The sequence below is a fragment of the Xenopus tropicalis genome, chromosome 6 (genome assembly GCF_000004195.4).
Source record: "Xenopus tropicalis strain Nigerian chromosome 6, UCB_Xtro_10.0, whole genome shotgun sequence".
Taxonomy (NCBI): domain Eukaryota; kingdom Metazoa; phylum Chordata; class Amphibia; order Anura; family Pipidae; genus Xenopus; species Xenopus tropicalis.
This window is the reverse complement of record NC_030682.2, coordinates 57,854,633-57,872,811: the sequence shown is the minus strand read 5'-3', so window position 1 is coordinate 57,872,811 and position 18,179 is coordinate 57,854,633. Positions and strand designations below refer to the sequence as shown.

At 35.6% G+C, this 18,179-nt stretch overlaps 1 protein-coding gene across 1 annotated transcript; it reads right to left on the bottom strand.

Moving 5' to 3' along the window:
* Positions 1-331: 331 nt before the first annotated feature.
* On the bottom strand, positions 332-17,862 carry inhba (inhibin subunit beta A). The gene is made up of 2 exons (XM_002933406.3): positions 17,098-17,862; positions 332-5,691 (listed from the first exon to the last, which is right to left on the bottom strand). The coding sequence occupies exons 1-2, from the start codon at positions 17,483-17,485 to the stop codon at positions 4,844-4,846; spliced, it is 1,236 nt and encodes a 411-aa protein (XP_002933452.1). The 5' UTR covers positions 17,486-17,862; the 3' UTR covers positions 332-4,843.
* Between the last annotated feature and the right edge of the window lie 317 nt (positions 17,863-18,179).

Below are 18,179 nucleotides of genomic sequence, written 5' to 3'. Positions count from 1 at the left end.
CATGCCTCTGTATATGTGAACAAGTTACAGTTTTTTCAATCTGCTTTACTAGTTATAGTCCTATAATGTAGACTGGTTACAAGGTTAATTGGCTGGTTACAATTCACAAGGCAGCAGTCTATTGCTTTGTCTCTTTAGTGTGTCTTTGTCTGTCCCTCTTTTACAAGCCTCAGCATGGAAGCTCAGCAATTATATTCATTATAGAGGTGGGTATTTTAGACAAGGCCCTGCATTTGCCCAGAAGTTGTTCTTGTACTTTTGTACTATTTTTACTCTTGAAATAGCACCGCTGTAAGATACAAAACACAAATCACACAATGACAAACACATATTTCTCAGTGAAACTCCCTTTATTTAGTTCACTTAAGTTGTTTTATTTTGTCAGTTTTCAAAGGGCAAGATAACAAAAGATTCAGATTTAACCAGTACTGACTCAAACATCTTGCACAAATATAAAAAATAACCTTATTTCAGGAGTCGTTCTTGTTTTCAGATCCTCCCTTCTTAACAACGTCAGCTAGTTGACTCCATGTTTGCATGGCAAACCATTGCGGTTTTTAAAAAGGGAGAGGAAGAAAAACTTCCATACAGATCTTTAGACAAAAAATCATAAACCCTAAAATCTACTAGGAGCTGCTGAGTATTTCCCACTAAAATGTACAACTAGCAAACCTTCCACATGTAAAACACACTGAATGGAATGCCGTCAAAATAAATAATTTCTACTATAAACAAATGCAAACATATCTCTTTCAACAAACTGTAAATAAAAAAAACAGTCTTTTACACAATAAATATTAAGAAACCATTGACATAGTTGAAAATGTTCTCCTCATATAAATTAACAATTTTAATTACATAAAGCAGAATGGACATTGGTTAAAGCAATTAAAAACAAAATGAAAAAAAAAAAGTGGAATGCACATAACATAATTATTGAGAATAAGTTGGTCACTAAAGTTAAACGTGTAAAGAAGTATGAAACTATTTAGGGATTTACAATGTTGTTTTGTTTATCATACAAAATAAATACATTTTATGATATAGTAACCTAGAAGAATAAATAATCTTTTTTTTTCGTAAGTGGAAATTTCTTTTCATTTTCAACATTACATCATCAGAGCCAACACTTTCTTCTCCAAAATATAAGCCTCAGTTTAAAGCAATTATTACATCTTATAGGCACTGAAAGGCCACCTTGCAATACTACAAGAGTATTGAATATGTCAAATTAACAATGATTAATGTAATGACTTTATATTCCTATTACATGTAACAGCATGGAAATCCTAATGAATATTCTTATTATGATAAGAAATGGATGAAATGTGTGTACAGAATTTCCAGCTGCAAGTTATAGGGCAATACCAGATTGAGGAAAAGTGGAGTTATTTCTAGAATACCAAACTATGTTGATGACGCCTTACATTTACACAAATTTGAAATTTAAAGAAGAAATGGGTCTTGGAGATAATTTTCTACAAACATTTTGTGTCAGGCGAATAGAAATGATTTTGTTTTAGAAAAATGAGGAAAAGCTCATTTAGGGATAAGGAAAGTGATTTGAGCATTCAGAAAAAATGTGGTAGCATTTACACATAATTAGTTTTTTGCACAGCTACCTTAAAAGGGTGGTTGTTTTGAGCATAACAGGATCTACAAAACCAGTAAAATGTGGTAACAATTTCTATTGCTATTTGTAGACATAAAGATTTCATTAAAATAAACTCTTCTTTATGCTGTTCCCAGTGGTCAGCCTTGATTAACATCCGCTTTCTCTCATGTTATCAAGCATTTTTTTTTTTGCCACTTTCTACTTGAACCATCAATGAATAAGCTATTGGTATAACTTGGCCAAGAACAGTCCGGCTTTAAGATATGTTATAAATGCAGCTCTGTCTTAGGCCCATAGCTAACAGGTTCTTATTTTCTTTTCCATCACCTTCACACCTTCATCACTTCTCCTATTATTTATTTTTTTTGTTCATAGACTGTCTTCATATTTCCTTTTACATTTACAGGGACATTACATGCGTCTGACTTTGTAGATGGTATAATCATAATCAACAGAATCTCATTAAAATGAGTTTGAGAGTCTGCTGTTTCTATATAACAGCACCTGCTCCCAAATACATTGATGATGTGTTACTACTTGAATTCTTAAGTGAGTAAATGCATATACTGTATGCCACAGTGAATTGTCAATCAGACATCATATAATCTGGCCGCCAAGTATTTCCTAATGCACCTTAATTTATTAAGCTACAATATTCAACAGGATTCTGACTGTTTGTGTGCTGAACAAATTTGTACAGACAATAAAGGCATCAAAAGTGTAATCTAATCATATTTAGGTTCAGTTGTCTTATGTGTATGAAGGCTACAAGGTAGAGGCTAACATTCCTAAAGGTAGTTTAGTAATTTTAACAAATTGTGGCATGTTATAAAAGGCATTTTAGTGAATTATCTATATAACATTGCCACACATTCTCCAGCCCTTTTATTTCTAACTGCTGTTTTCAAATAACAATTGCTCTCTGCATTTAGATGATCAAGCAATTTGACTTAAGTTTCTATTAAAAACTGGAGTCTGCAGATTAAACTAGGATGAACAGGGCTGAATTCAAACTCTGCATGAGGTATAAACAGTGACTTAAATAGTGTTATACATGAATCCTTAAAGTCTATGAAAGATTGAATTGTATATTTTTATTTGTCTGAATGCTTTTTTTTTCAAAATGTGTGGGAAACAGACTGCGTGAGTAGTGATTTGGCACTGCCTCGGGCAAACTGTATTTGTTTTCTTTTTTCATATTTTGTAAGGATGTAGAGGAACAGTTACTTACTGCTTTAGTGTACTGTATGCGCACATAAGTGCTTTACAGGAATTTTACCATTTTAGATAGTGGTAAAAAAAAATCATTCATAGTAATAAAAGTTAACTTTTCCCAAATAACAAATGCTGTTATCTGACATCAACCACAACACAGTGGTATAGTGTATTTCATTCCTTCCACCTACTGCCTTTATGATACACAAGTGTATTTGATCATTGGAATTTTGCCAAATGAAATCAACTTAACATATATATATATATGTATATATACATCAGTGTAAAATATTACAATATGTTCTACTTTTCTTTTCCTTTCTTTGCAAACTGCAAACAAGTCAGAAAAAATGTACTTGTATAAAAAAGACAAATACATGAATACACCATTTGCTTTACAATGCAAGCTAAATACTGTGGAATAAATTAGAAAATAGTTACAAGTATGTGTTTTGATAATTATACAAAGGAAAAAAAATCTGTTTGCTCTTATACACATATACATACTTACAAAACACTTGAAATTGTCCAAAACAAATGGCGGAATTTTTTCTGTTGCCACGGTTCAAAAAAAAAAAAACCACACTACTATTCTCACTTCGAATTGTCATTAATGATCCATTGATTATTGTTGTTAATTAACATCTGCAATACGATTTTAGGTTTTGCCACGAGAATAGTGGCATTTGTTAAGCAGTGTTTGATTTTTATGCCGCTAATTAATAATGCAGTAAAATACACTGTATCAGTTAGAATTTGAGATAATTTGGAGGAAAAGATCTGCTATACAGTATAAAGCTTGCATTTTATCTTAAAAACAACTGCATTTTGTTCAGCATAAAAAAGAGGCAACATATTTCAGCATCATGCTGATCATTTTTCTACCCAGTGTGTAAAGTGGGCAAAATAAGGCCAAACAAGGCCAGACACATTAGTTGCTGAAATGCTTTTTTTCTCCTTCTAGAAAAGGAAAAAAATATTTCAAACCAGCACGGTTACCCATAAATGAATCTAGATAGAATATACAATTTTGGCTTTTAATAACTTTTTATATACATTTGATCCTTTAAATATATTCTTTCATATCTGCCTGTGATTGTCATCAGGCAGACTGTTAAGTCTCCACACTAATGTCTTTGGTGTAGGTGTATCACTGAAGGTAGAAAAAAAATGAAAATAGTCATAAAAATAGCTATTTTGCTGTGTGCTGTAGCAGTTCTGATATAGCTCATGTTAAGTGCAGCTCATAAAACCTCTCTCGAAAATACTTGTTAAATAAGAATATTAGGCGGTCAAATACTGTTGTAGTGCAAATTAAAAAAAAAGAAACATTTACATTTTTCTTTTTTCTTTTTTTTTTTTAAACAAAATATAGAAATGTTTGAATCCAGAACCTGGACCAACATGTTCCTTTCAAGTATCTCTCATGAAAGAACAAAAATATTTACGTTACTTCCACTGAAAAAGTCTCTCTTTTAATTCTCAGGTAAACGGTTTTCAAACCCAAAAAGTTGCATAGTTCTAAGATCATCAGCACCGTAGTGAAATTTAACTTTGTAATTTTTTTTCTGCATTTTTGTCTACTTTTGCAAGGATAGTGCAGAGGAAGAAGGTGAGATCACCTGCGCAATGTATTTACTCTTCTGAAACTATGAACTGCTGACTGACAACATGGCATCAAACATGACTCTCTGGATATCTATACAGTGTACCTATTTATACACATTTGTATACCTGCCTGTATACTAACTGAAGTACCCAAGAGATACACAAACATTGTATAAATAGCTATATATTTGTTCTTGTGCTTTTATTTAAAATAAAATCCACAGTTGCGCTTAAAAAAGTGGTGTCCACGTTTGGATAAAAATTGCTGCAGGCTGGTAACTATGAATCAAGTTCACCCCCCAAACCCAGATAACTCTGACTTTTGATCTTTGTCCGTTTGCACTTCTCTTGATTAGTGTATTTTGATTGCAATGCTGACAATGACAGTGCTCTATTTTCTTTACTTTACGAGCAGCCACATTCCTCCACAATCATATTCTGAATATCCTTTTTAATTATATTCTGACCGTCATCATAGTACAACATGGACATAGCTCTAAGCTTAGAGGGCACACAGCAGGATTTGATGCTGGTGAAGGGGCTCTGGCCCCTCAGTCTGTACTGGTTTATAACTGTGGAGTGAAAAGACAAGGAAGAGCCAGTAGTTCCAGCAAAATGGCTAGGGCAGTCTCCCTCACAATAATTGGCATGGTAGCCAGGAGGTGCTATGATCCAATCATTCCAACCAATATCTTTGAAGCTGACATAGAAATGCTTCTTGCAACAAATGCTAACTTTGCCATCACACTCTAAGCCACGTTTTTTTCTTCTGTGCGGATGCTCATCTGTCTGCCGGGCAACAATCATTAGGAAAGGCCTATGAGATTGCTCCTTTTCTTCCTCAACACCAGATGCTCCTGCTTCTTTGTCTTCATCATCCTTTTTCTTACGTTTTCCAAGCAAGACAGGTGTAGCCCCTGCCTCCTGGCATTGATCACATGCTACTCTGATATCTATGGTTGATTTGCCATGATTAAGTAAACGCTGGATGCTGCCAGCTATTGGAAATGTATGCCATCCACTTTTCCTTGTATCCACTACTTTTTCTGCAATAAGCAGTTCACTTTTGTTGTTCTCAGATCCACGTTGGTCTTTCTGACCTCTTTGCAGGTGGTACAACCGTATAGTCAGTTTGGCGCGACTTCGATTCGCCTTGGACAATTTTAGGAAGAGCCAAAGGTCCGCTTCTCCAATAATTAAAAAGTTACTACCTTCTTTGGAAATTTCAAAGCGCAGTATTTTCTTGGATGGTCCTGAATGTTGACAGAGAAGGTAAACAAAAAAAAAATGTTAGCCAAGGAGCTTAAGAGTTTTGCTTTACATTTAGAAATTACTTTTTGAAGACATGCAACTTACTCTATCAACCCGGAATCATTTTACATAAATATACATATATTTTCTTGTTTTCCTTGGTAATAACTAGAGCCTGTCCTTTTGTCTGTAGAAGGCTGTTTGCATTACAAGCAATATTCTTAATTTATTGAAGACTATTTTATATAACTGTTAAATGAAAATGTCTCTGCAATTCAAGAATGGAAAGATGTATGTTTATTTCTTTTCCTTAGTTAGACAACTATAACTATAATTAAGACAAAGAATCAACACAGTGTTCCGAAATGAAGTGCAGAGACCAGCAGCAATTCTATATGCGAGGATGGCAGTGTGAAAGTGCAAAAACAAGTGCATTGCCTCTATTCCTCTATTCTTTGCCTGCTGCCTTTCTTTTCAAAGTAAATGACCCCTATAATTGTATTCAGTGATAGTTGTCTTTGTGGAACTATACACAATGTTTTTATCCAAATATGGAGCAGAAATCACTCTGCTATGTGCTTAAAGGTTTTACAACTTGGGTCCGTGCTTTACCCCACCATCCAATCATGAAATATATTAAAAGATTTGACTGAAGAGCATTGGTAGAATTCTTTGATGCTTATATAACTATCGTTGAACCTTTCTTTTGCTGTTAACTAAATGAGTGGGAACGGGTTTCATTTGCACTGTAAACAGAAGGATGCTCTGCAGTGTGTATAAATGGCATTACAAAAGGATTTCATAATAAGATTCCAAGATCATCATATTGTTCTGTATAAGAGGAAAACATGAATACAAAGGAAATTTTGGAAACTGACACCTCTAGATATACTGTAGCAAGTACTAATATATATATATATATATATATATATATATATATATATATGTTTATAAAATATATATATGTACCCATTTATTTGATAGGAACACACGGAAAGCTTTTTTGGAGACTGTAATTTCATAATATGGTAATCTTATTTTTATCTTTATTGTTTAGTTGTATGTTGTAGATATGTAGACTGTATTTTGTATAACACATGAACAGATGCTGTTTACAGCACAGCACTACTACATGGTTTGGCCATAAATTATGTTGCAACATCTAAATGCAAAATGTGTTGGTTTATTGTCATGGATACTTGGATACACTAATTGGCACAGAGCTCTACAAGATATGGTAGTTATGTACAAGTTGGCAAATCTTTTGCATTGCACTAGGTTGTCATAAAGATTTATTTTATTGTCATAATGTGCTACAAGTGCAAAAAGATGTATGCTGAATAGAACATATGATCACTGTTGATGCCAGGGGAAATCCAGTTCGCTGCATATATCTCTTTATTAGATTGCATATATGAATCTTTATATAGCATTTAAAAATTTGGCACTTGGTATAGAGAAAGTAAAGCAGCTCAGTAAACATGTTGTTTAGCTGCTTTGTGTGCTGTTAGCTTAGATATAAATGGATTGTTTTGTCAGGTATACACCAATTCAAGTGCATTGGTCTGTCTATCCTTATCCTTTTTATATATTGACTTATAGCTTTAGAAATGTAGGCAGAATGTTAAGCTATACGCTGTTAATGCTAAAGCTAACCACAGAGGGTGATAGCTGCCCAATGTATTCATTTTTTAAGGAACTGTTCAGTCACTTTATGTATGGGGCCACTAACTCATTGGTGTATGTTGGGGTTATTTAGTCAACAGGAGTTGATGGCAAGAACACATTGGTCATCTACATTTGTGGTCTATGTGTACACCAACCAGATCTACAGGATATAAATTATAGTTACATGTGTAATCAGATATAGGGGTATGTTGTATGATCAAGTCCTTATGTAAGATCTAATTCATTGTTCACACATTCCACCCTGCAGTTCTTCATATGTGTTATTATATTTCTTCTCCAACCAAACACATTTTAATGAAGAATAAAGGGCATATATAAGTTATTTGTCATTGTATCACTTTTCAACCAAATATTTGAGGATACATGTATTGTAATGGGCAAAGCACAAAAAAAATCATGTTCTTAACCACAATGTAACATTTCTAGAATCACTGTGGCTCCCACAAACCAAAGCAACATTTTGTACCAGATACAGTAATTCACTGTAGTTACCCCCTGATACATAATGGGTGTTAGGAACAGGCCTACATGATACCTGAGCTGCACTTTTCCCCTAATGCACAATAAAAGCTAAACCAGTAGGGCTATTCTAAACCTATTTTAGCTTCATATGCTGCACCTAAAAATTGTAAATGATCCGTTCTATGTTTTAATTATGTTTGGCAGTTAATCGATGATCTAATTGCCTGTAAAATACATCATAATTAGTGGTGAGCGAAATCTTTCGGCAGGCATGGATTCGCGGTGACTTTCCGCATTTCGCCTTGGTGGATTTTTTCCAAAATGGGCACAAAAAATCCCTGTGGAAAAATTCACTGCACAACAAAAAAAAGTTGCCGGTGTAAAAAATATGATAAATATGCCATAGATCATGATGATGATCTGATGATCTGGCACAAGGTACAGAGTATATCACAGACAGACAAGTTTCTGCAGATATGTTATCTTACACAAAAAAAAAATACGGGGTTTGCATTCAATTTAAGCATGATACAGCCAGCTTCAGTACAAGCCAAACGATACCAGTACCAATACACTGAACAAACTGACATTGCAAGAACTTATTCCAACTGCAATTGCTCTGAAGTCTACAGTGTAAACAAATATGCCAATCCACGCTCACCAGCACACCCTGGCCTTTCCACTCTGCTCCGCCTGGTGCACAGTATTTGGAGAGACTTCGGCACTCTCCACCACGTTCCAAATAGCACAAAAATAACTGCCACAGTATGACTTATTTAAGTGGGATAAACTCTGCTAATTTTTACGGGAACAAATGAGTTAATTAAATGTGTGATGTCTTTGCTGCTACACTTTAAATTTGAAATAATTAAAATTACATACACATGGAACATTTCTTCTTATCCAACATTCCAATGAGACCAACATGATGAGCATACAGTTATTATACTTTATCCCTGTAGTTAGTGGTACCATTTATTTGCATGTATGATTTTGTGTTAGATATTTATATATTTTTTAAATAATTATATTTGTAGTGATTTAAATCACCTTGAACTGCAAGTCCCATGCCTTTCTTTTCTTTCATCCCTTGTATGGCTTCCACCTTTTGTGTATTCACTCACTGTATTTTAAGATCCAACTTTCTGAAGGACTAGCAAGTAGCTGTGTCATATTAGACATCTTAGCTTAGTCAGTTATGATTCTAATTTAGTATGCTGTACACATGTTAATTATAGTATCATGGTGGTAAATATGCTGAGAAATGAATTAGACAGACAGAGAACAGCATATTTCGGGATGTTTTCTTCTGTGCATATACTCATTGGCATAATGATGCTGATCGTGAACATCATGCTGTGGGGGCGTTCCCTTGATAAAGACTCCATGTTCTTGGCACAGAATGAAATGAGTAATAGGTTCTGCTAGGTTATTTGATCAGGAGCGAATGAAGTGTTTCTTATTACAACAAGTAATACTTTATTAGTGAAAGGTGACAGTTTAAGAGAGCTAAAATGTTGTTTTTACTATGTAAATATTTTCAATTCTTTTGGAAGTTAAATGCTGTTGTTGAACAAAGGCATATAAGTATACTACATGGTGACTATTTAATGAAATTTTATAGGCTTTTACTTAGTTCTACAGAGGTTTACATTCCTTTTTTTGCATGGAATGTGCCAAATGCTGATATCTGCCTCACATAAACACTTATGCTGTTGCTAGATGCTGTAAAAGTTTATGGCTATCTAGAGTAGCTACTGTATTAGGCTACAATACAACACTTTATTGCATTTGATATTTTATGAAGGTGCATTTTAAAACCAGTTTGCAACGTATATAATATTTGTTGAAGAGTAAAATCAACAAAATTCTGTCTGGTACCATCAATGATACTGCAAATAATGATGAATATATCTTTGACTTAGAAAATTGTGTGTGTGTTGGGGGTGGGTGCACACTAGAATAGGACAAACCCTACAGAAGAGGTCAGAATGTCACACTCTTACAATATCAGGTTACAGCCTATATGTATATACTCAATGTGCTTGAAGCACAAAGGCATTTTGCTTGCCTGCAAGGTTAATTTTCAATAGAATATAAGACCCAATTGTGAATTATTATTTTAAGACCTAATTGTAAATTTTTATTTTTTAATATATTAAATATTCCAACACAGTTTGTATAAAATGGCACTGCAGGACTGGTCTGAGAGTTAAAACAGGTCCTGGCATTTCAAGTACACAGAGGCTCAAAGAGCCCCCACAGGCCCTATAAATATTGACTGTCTATGGCATCTTACAGAACCCACAGAATGCCAGTCTGGGCTTGAATGGCAGGATACAGAACCAAAAACTGGTTCCTGAAACAAAGTAGAAATGTATGGAATATGAGCTATTGCAGATTTCCTATGGCTATGGAACTGCACTAATTTAAGGATCCAATATTTAACTGCAATAACTCTCATTTCACTTGAACATTGAAATATTTATTGGCCTGTTTTTTTTCATCAAAATGCATACGTGTTTGTTTCACTGTTACTCAATGCTAGTTTGGCTGGTTCTATAAAGTACTATACAACACAAAGCAAAATCATAGTAGGCATGGCTTTGAGTACAAAAAGTAACTTGTAGATGCAGTCCTGTATTATACATGGGTTTCTACCATTAAGTGCCAAGGTTTGCCATCTATCACGTTTATCATTACCTTAAAAATGACAGGGAAGCATAATTACAATCAGCACACTTTGCTGTGAATACAATGAAGTGTTATTAACATTGCCAATTATGTATTCTGCTGGCTTCTGAGTAATACCTCCTGGCATTCAGGTTCTAATGCAAGAATGATTAAAATCCCCAGGCACCCTTCATTTATTTATGTTTTATTTAGCTGCTGGAGGTTATGTATCTTCTTGCTGACAAATTGTTCTATTCACGTGGGCATCTACTTTTGAAAAGCTTTTGCATCGCAAGCAAGAAAGTGCATCTTTTATCAAGCTATAGGTATATGAAAATATTCTTGAAATGTTCATTGTTCCATATAAAGCATAGATAGTTTTTTCTTAAAAACATGTGGCAAACCCATCCCACAGACAGGCAATTCATTTATAATACAAAAAATTAAATCATACAATTAAATGAGCCCAAACACCTATGTTCCGAATCAGTATAACTTTATTAACCACCCTTCTCTATGTTAGTGTGGCCCGTATTGGTTTATTCCAATTGATACTGTGAAAAAACTGTGCTCCTCCAAAATTAATAAATATATATTTTGGTATTTGGTGGCACAAAATTTGGCAAAAAACAGATGTCTCTAAAAAGGAATAAGTAATAAAAGGTGCAAAGTTTGTCCAGAAGCAGTAACCCATAGAAACCTATAAGATGCTTGATTTTAAACAGGTGACCAGTAAATGCTACCTACTGATTGGTTGTTATAGGTGATAAGAAGTGTAGCAAACTTTGCCCCTAATATTACATATCCCCAATAGAGTATTGGCTAAATGCGATGCAGCATTCATTTTATATACTGTTATTCTGCAGAGAATGAAGGAGTGTTTTTGTCGGTTTATAGAAAGTTGTTCTTTTATGAAAACTGCACTACTTTTTGTACAAAAAGGAACAGTAAAGCTCGAAGTCAAATAGTTTCTAGAAGAAAAGCCAAGTAAAGAAGCTTGCAGATATTGATTTGATTCTCTTAATTTTGTTTTTGCTTGCTTTCTCACTCTCTCTTTCTGTATATTGGCATAGTTTATTCTACATAGGTAACCTTATTTATGCATCAAATCAGTGGTAGCAGCCTTGAATGGTTTCACAAGGTACCCTCTTAGCAAGACTAACAGAGGCACTTTTAAAATATTTTGTACAGCAATGATGGTGTTGCTGTGCAGCACAATTTTAAAACAAGGTTACAGATATGATGTACAAAAAAAATTGATTTGTCTGCATCTCACTGGCCTTTAAGCTGTACATCTCACCTGAAAGGGCAGCATACAGTACCTCCTTGCCCAACATGACTTCACAGAATAGGGCTTGTGCTGAACATACATTTTGCCATCATGATTAATCAAAAAATATACCCTAAACATGGAGGTACACTGCCCCTCTTAAAGGCACTATCCACCTCTTTTATTAAATGCTTTCATAACACAATGACCCCTAGTGGTCTATATATTAAAAAAGGGTAGCATTCTTGCTTATAATTAGTGAATAATAGTTAAAACATCTTATTTAGCCATGGGAGTGGCATTGTTTACTTAGCAAGTAGCAAGTTCTAATGAGCAGGACCCTCTTCACTTCCAGTTTACTCCTTGCATCATTTCAAATTTGTATGTCATATGCATGTTTGATTTGTATGTGATATGTATGTTTGACCCTTCTGTTTAACAGCACTTCTTGTAAATGAAAATGAACACTGAGTTGAGTTTAGGCTGAGTTTTAGTAGCACCCTGGATTGTGGCTGCATTTTATACCAAAGGATGTGATATTAATAGTGCATGTTGCTTGAGCAAATGCTCCTGTGATGCATTTCCTTTTGGAAGCAAGGAAAGAACAGTTTTCAGTAGTGAAGAATTTGTGGATATGCATCATGTTATTCCCTAATCAAATTACTTGCTGAAAGACAACTGTGGAATGCTGTCACTGGCATGAGCTACTTTGCTGGGCAAATGTAAGATTTCTGGCATATGTATACTTGCCTTATAACCTACAAGACACATATTTCACAGTGTTTGTGAGATGCAATAGCTTTACCAAATGCCTTGTAAAAAAACAAACCCTTGATTTTATATATATATATATATATATATATATATATATATATATATATATATATATTCACATATATATTAGAAACACAGCATATCAGTCACTTACTGTGGCCTTACTTATGGGAACAAACCTCTAACCCTGGGTTTCTAAATGAAATAAAACTTTTTTGTTTTAGAAATACCTGTGTACTGTGAGTGCAGTACTCTGTAGGACTACTACATACTTTACAGGCACCCTGGCTATATATATCCACACTTTTGCCAGCCCTATGGCTCTAAAGTAATGGATGAAAGGAAATAAAGTTGCAGTGTCAGAGATTTTTTCCTGAACCATTGGCATAAGATGAGCCATAAATAACATATCTTCCTATATGGGCCTCTCTTTTGTAATCAGTTTCTAGGGGGGAAAATATTTCTTGGCATAATGATCACTCACCTGGCTAGGAGACAAACCAAGTTCTAAGTTTTCAAATACATAAAAACAGTAGGTTCCACATATTTGTCTACATTTCAAAGCAGTGTTTTAACCCCCTTGCCTTTCCAAATAATGAGCCATATAGAGTAGTCCAAAATACCATGTGCATGCATGTAAGCAATAGTTTGCTGCCCCTTTCTGGCACTGTGTGGGAATATACAAGCGTGTGTGAAAAGGCTTTGGGACTAAAATAGCAAGTAACTTTATAAGGGAGTTTGTGTTGGGTTTATCACATAAATCTTTAACTAACATTCTGTCTGAATATACTGCAATATGCCTACTATTGCTGATATAAAGATACAATATATGTCATATTTATGTCCACCCAATCCCCCTCCTGGGCTGATGAATTTACTAAGAAAGTGGTTGTGTGTGGTCTATAACATGAGGTACAACAGTGATAGGTTCTTGGAGGGGCTCAGTTCAGTAACATTTAAATCCCCTAAAAAGAAGTTATTGGCTTTACTTTTTGGCAGCTTGATCTAATTAAAATAGGGCATTGGAACTCATTATTAATAGTAGTTTCCACATATTATTAGGAGAGACATTCATGGTTAGTATGCTACTAATTGTTTTAACCCTATTCTCCATTCAACTTGTAGAGTGGCATATGTTTTTCTCAATTGCAGGGCAAAATGCCTCAACTATGCCCTTGGCAGGTATACATTAATAGGCATTATTAAAACATTATGTTTCCAAACAAAGCCCCGATCCAAAGAGAACATTTCCTTTGGTCTTCTCTTACCTATACCTCACCTAAGTAAATTAGTTCAGAAGGTGCCAATTCCTGATCTACTTCTTGGGAAATAAGTGTCTACTGACTATATAGTATAAAATATACAGTTGTAGAAAGACTGAAATCACTGTACATTCCAAAAAAAGCCCAGTAAAATGCACTTAAAAACGTGTGTTCATAGATCAGTGCCAAGAAATACTGTGTTGTCTATGACTGTATTTGTGTGTGTAATGCTTTTTGGATCAATATTTATGGTTTCACTCTAGATAGAATATTTCACTTTTGCTTTTAGATACTGATAAACCTAATCATGACACAGGACAACACAGAACCAATAAGATGTCTTTGTTAGAAACCTCTGAATTCTGTGAAACAACTTTGCAGATTGTAGTTGCTAGTGCCCTCTAGTGGCCATTTAAGTAATAGGACTAAAGTCTTGTAATTGGCTTTTCCAAATACACAGTGATGCAAATTGATAACAAACTCTATACCTGGCAGAGAACTTAAAAAACAAGATTCTGAGATCCATGCAAAGGCAAGTGTTCAGAATAGGAAATGAAGGAAAAAGATACATTCTAAAATAAATCATTTTTATTTCACTGGTAATTGCCTTTTCATTTTAAAATTACATTAATGGCTTGTGTAATTGGAACATTAGGGTTTTTTAATTAGCTAATATAAATAATAGCTCTTTCAGTGAATCATTTTGTTGTCTTGCATCCAGCAACATGCTTTACCAGTTAAAGGGCAACCGTGCTTTATTATAGAAAGCAAAGACGCTTGGCATTGTCTGAAATTGTTTCAAGGGTTTCGGCTTGCATTGAAGTGCAAGTTTATGTTGTTGATTTTCAAGAACAAGAATAGTAGAAATCCTTCATCCAGTTAGGAAATTATTACAGAAAGTTGCTTATGGTAAAGTTTAGCTCTTAACTTGTTTGGGTCAATATGTTTTCTAGGATCATGGTTTGGTTGGATCTAAAATGATGCATCTGCTTAAAAAGCTTAAGCCCCAGTCAGACTATAGTCTCTTCCTGAGTCTCAGCATACAATAAGAAGCAAATTTGTTTCTAGTTCATTTGGTATAAAGGAACCGGTAAAAGTCTTTAATCTCTTGCTTTAACAGTGGTTTATTGAAATAGGAGGGATGAAATTCACCTGTACGCTTCTTATATCAGCAAGTAAAGTTTTATAATCTGTTTTTTTTCCCCTCTTTGCAACTACGTAACTTAAACATAGATCTTGTGTCTCCTACTGTAACCATCCAACCCACAGAATGAATCTGGCTGTTGAGACCAAACAAAGTCTGGCCATGCAGCAGCCTGCAGAGCTTGTTAGAATAGACTAGGGTAATGGAATGCACAGACACATGACATCACGTGCCAGCAGTCAGAGCAGACCTATTTGTTGAACAGGGCATTATCAATCACTTTATTAACCCAATTTAACAGCTCAAGCTTGGCACTGAAAATGATGACAAATAATGACTACCTTTGCTGGTTTCAAACTTTTGCTGAATGAGCCAATTTTCTCCCCCTAAACTGACTTGCATAAACTGTTATACCTGTACAGGTTTGTTTGTGCAGCTACTGCAACAGTTCAGACCTATTAGAACTGAACAAGGAGATAAATAGACAGACAGACTTTGGCTTTGGGTGACACAAAAGCAACTTTTCAAAAACTGTGCCTTGCAGTGTTTAGAGAATTATAACTATAACATACATTTATAATCTATATATATATAGATATATCTAGTTGACCGAATGTGCCAAATAACAAATTAACAATGCAGCTGGTTATTATACTGAGTGGAATTTGCATTCTTTTTTAAGGCATAACCATTTTTCTATCCACAGCCTGGATGATAGGAGCAGAAGCATGAATAGGACCCAGGCTGTATATGGCTAAGTGGGGTTTACCTCACAACTGCCAGCCTCATGGAAGAGAACAGATAATGCAGTACTACACTGTATTCTCAGAGGCAGCAAATCGCTGGCAGGAATGTCTGATCTGGGAGCATGCACACTTCTGCAAGGCTTTCCTGCAGACAGAACATCTGAGTCAACAGGTTTTCAAGACTGGAAACTCTGAGCGCTGTCTTAATTGTTTATATTCCTGCAGCACATTTTAAACAAAATTGCTTCGAGTTCCCGCACATACTTTGCTTACGATATGCTGCACTAAACAATGGCATTCTTTTCCAACTGGCTCAGTGACCAGATAAAATGCTATTATAAGAGGGCTTCTTTTAAAGTTACTGCTAGCAATAGCTGCAGGGGGAAAAGAAAAAGAAAGGAAGGAAGAAAGGAAGAAGAAGTCTGAGTTTTGACAGCTCCACAGCTTAAGAGCTGCTGTAGTTTGTTTGCAGCAACAGTTTTCAACACAGTCTGCGGAACATGCTGAACTATTTTATTCTTATGAATGGGAGACAGGAGCTGTGTCAAAACATACTCAATCAAGACTGGGTTTCACCGGTGGCGTTCAGAGGGCTTTTACAAGAATCTTGCTTACAGAAGACAGATAAAAGTTGTGCCTCCACATTTTGCTCTGGCTTACTCTAAAAGGTAAGCAACATGCTTATATGGGGTGGGGGGAGATCTCTCAAACATTTTTCTGCTGTGAAACCGATAAATCTGCAAGTTTGCCCGTTCCAGCTGTAAGCTGCTTAGCAATACAAGTGCACTGCAGCAGCAGCAGTCAGCCCCTGACTCTGGCAAAGGAGCCAGTGAAGCTTTGCAAGGCAGGCTGTGGCTGGACTCTTTGGTGGTAAATGGGTGGAATTGAATCTTAAAGCGTCACGCATAAGCCACTACCTTCCTCTATTCAGATGCCTTTAATGATCATAACAGCTGACTTATAACCTTTTGACCAAATCTTTGGCAGTAATTATTTTTTACACTTCTAAGTGATTACTGAGCTATCAGCCTAATGATAAAAGCATATCCCCCAGTCCTTTATGGATTGTTTCACACTCTCTGCCTGCCTTCTTTTTTTTTTGCTTTTTCTATAGTTTTGGAGAGTGCCCATCCCCCTCAAGCACTTGTACTCTGTGTTAAAGATTGCCCAGAGATAGCTCATTCACTGTGAATTTAGCAAGTGCAAACAAGCATTCTGTGGCCAAGGTTAAATCTCAGGAAGAAAAAAAAACACATACACAAATTATTGCATTCTCCCTAGCTCCTCCTGCATGTTGTGATATTTTAGCCATAATTCCCTTTTGTTTATGAGCAGCACATATCCAATGTATGGTATTTAAAGGCTACTTTACTGTCTCACAAACTCACCTGATTCAGCAAAAGTGATGATTTCTGAAGTTTGCTCAGAGATTTCATTCATTTCTGCTCTTCCTGCAATGACATCCTCAATTTGAACTTGCCCATCGTCTCCCACTTTTCCCACATGTAGTTTCTTAATGGCATTCAAGAGAGCTGCTTTAGGCACTGTCTGTGTGATGTTTGGTCTGTCTCTTAAATGCAGCATATTCAATATGTGCTTCTTAACTGCCTCCACCATGTCACTCTGAGAACTGGGCACATCCTTTTGAAATCTTGCAAGGGCACAAGATGGACAGTCATTCACTGAGCTGTGCCCCTCAGATCCTGGAGTTGGGGAACTCCTCACTATAATCCAGCAAAGTACCAAACAAACTCCTTTCAGCAAGCGTGCAGGCATCCTGTCACCAGGTGATGATTCTTTCCCCCAAAACACTCAGCTTTTCTTTCTTTTATTTGCCTTTTCTGTCTCTATCTCTTCTTGTTTTGTGGAGAAAGTTAATTCCTTGAAATATACAGTATCTCTTTTCCTCCTTGAGAAAATTCTCAGAGACAAGCAAAAAGTTTCTCTTTTTCAGTAAAGTTTGGATTTGCAGTTTCTCTCTCTCTCTCCCTCTCCCTCTCCCTGGTTTAAGTGCTGTGGGTATTTGTGGCTGTCAGTGTGAAACGCTCTGACTTCTGTCTCTGCCTTTTGAGAGAGAGAGAGTGAAAGAGAGTAGAGACAGAGAGGACGGACTAGCCTGAAGTGAGTGAGTGAATGAGAGAGGGTGGGAGTTTGTCTACAGTATGAGTAAGGACTTCATTAGGGAAGGGGGAGGAACAGATTCTGACAGGCTGCTTTTGCTTAGTTCATACTAACACACACCTCTTCATATATCCCAAAGCTCATGCTTTTTGCTGCCCCCTCCCTTTAATCAGTCTTCTTTCTTTCTTTCTTTCTTTCTTTCTTTCTTTCTTTCTTTCTTTCTTTCTTTCTCTTTCTTTCTTTCTTTCTTTCTCTTCTGTCACTTTATCCATCTCTGTTCACCACTTTAACAGAATCACCCCTTTCTCCCTTTTCTAGCTCCTATTCCTCTCATATACAGACAGCCTCA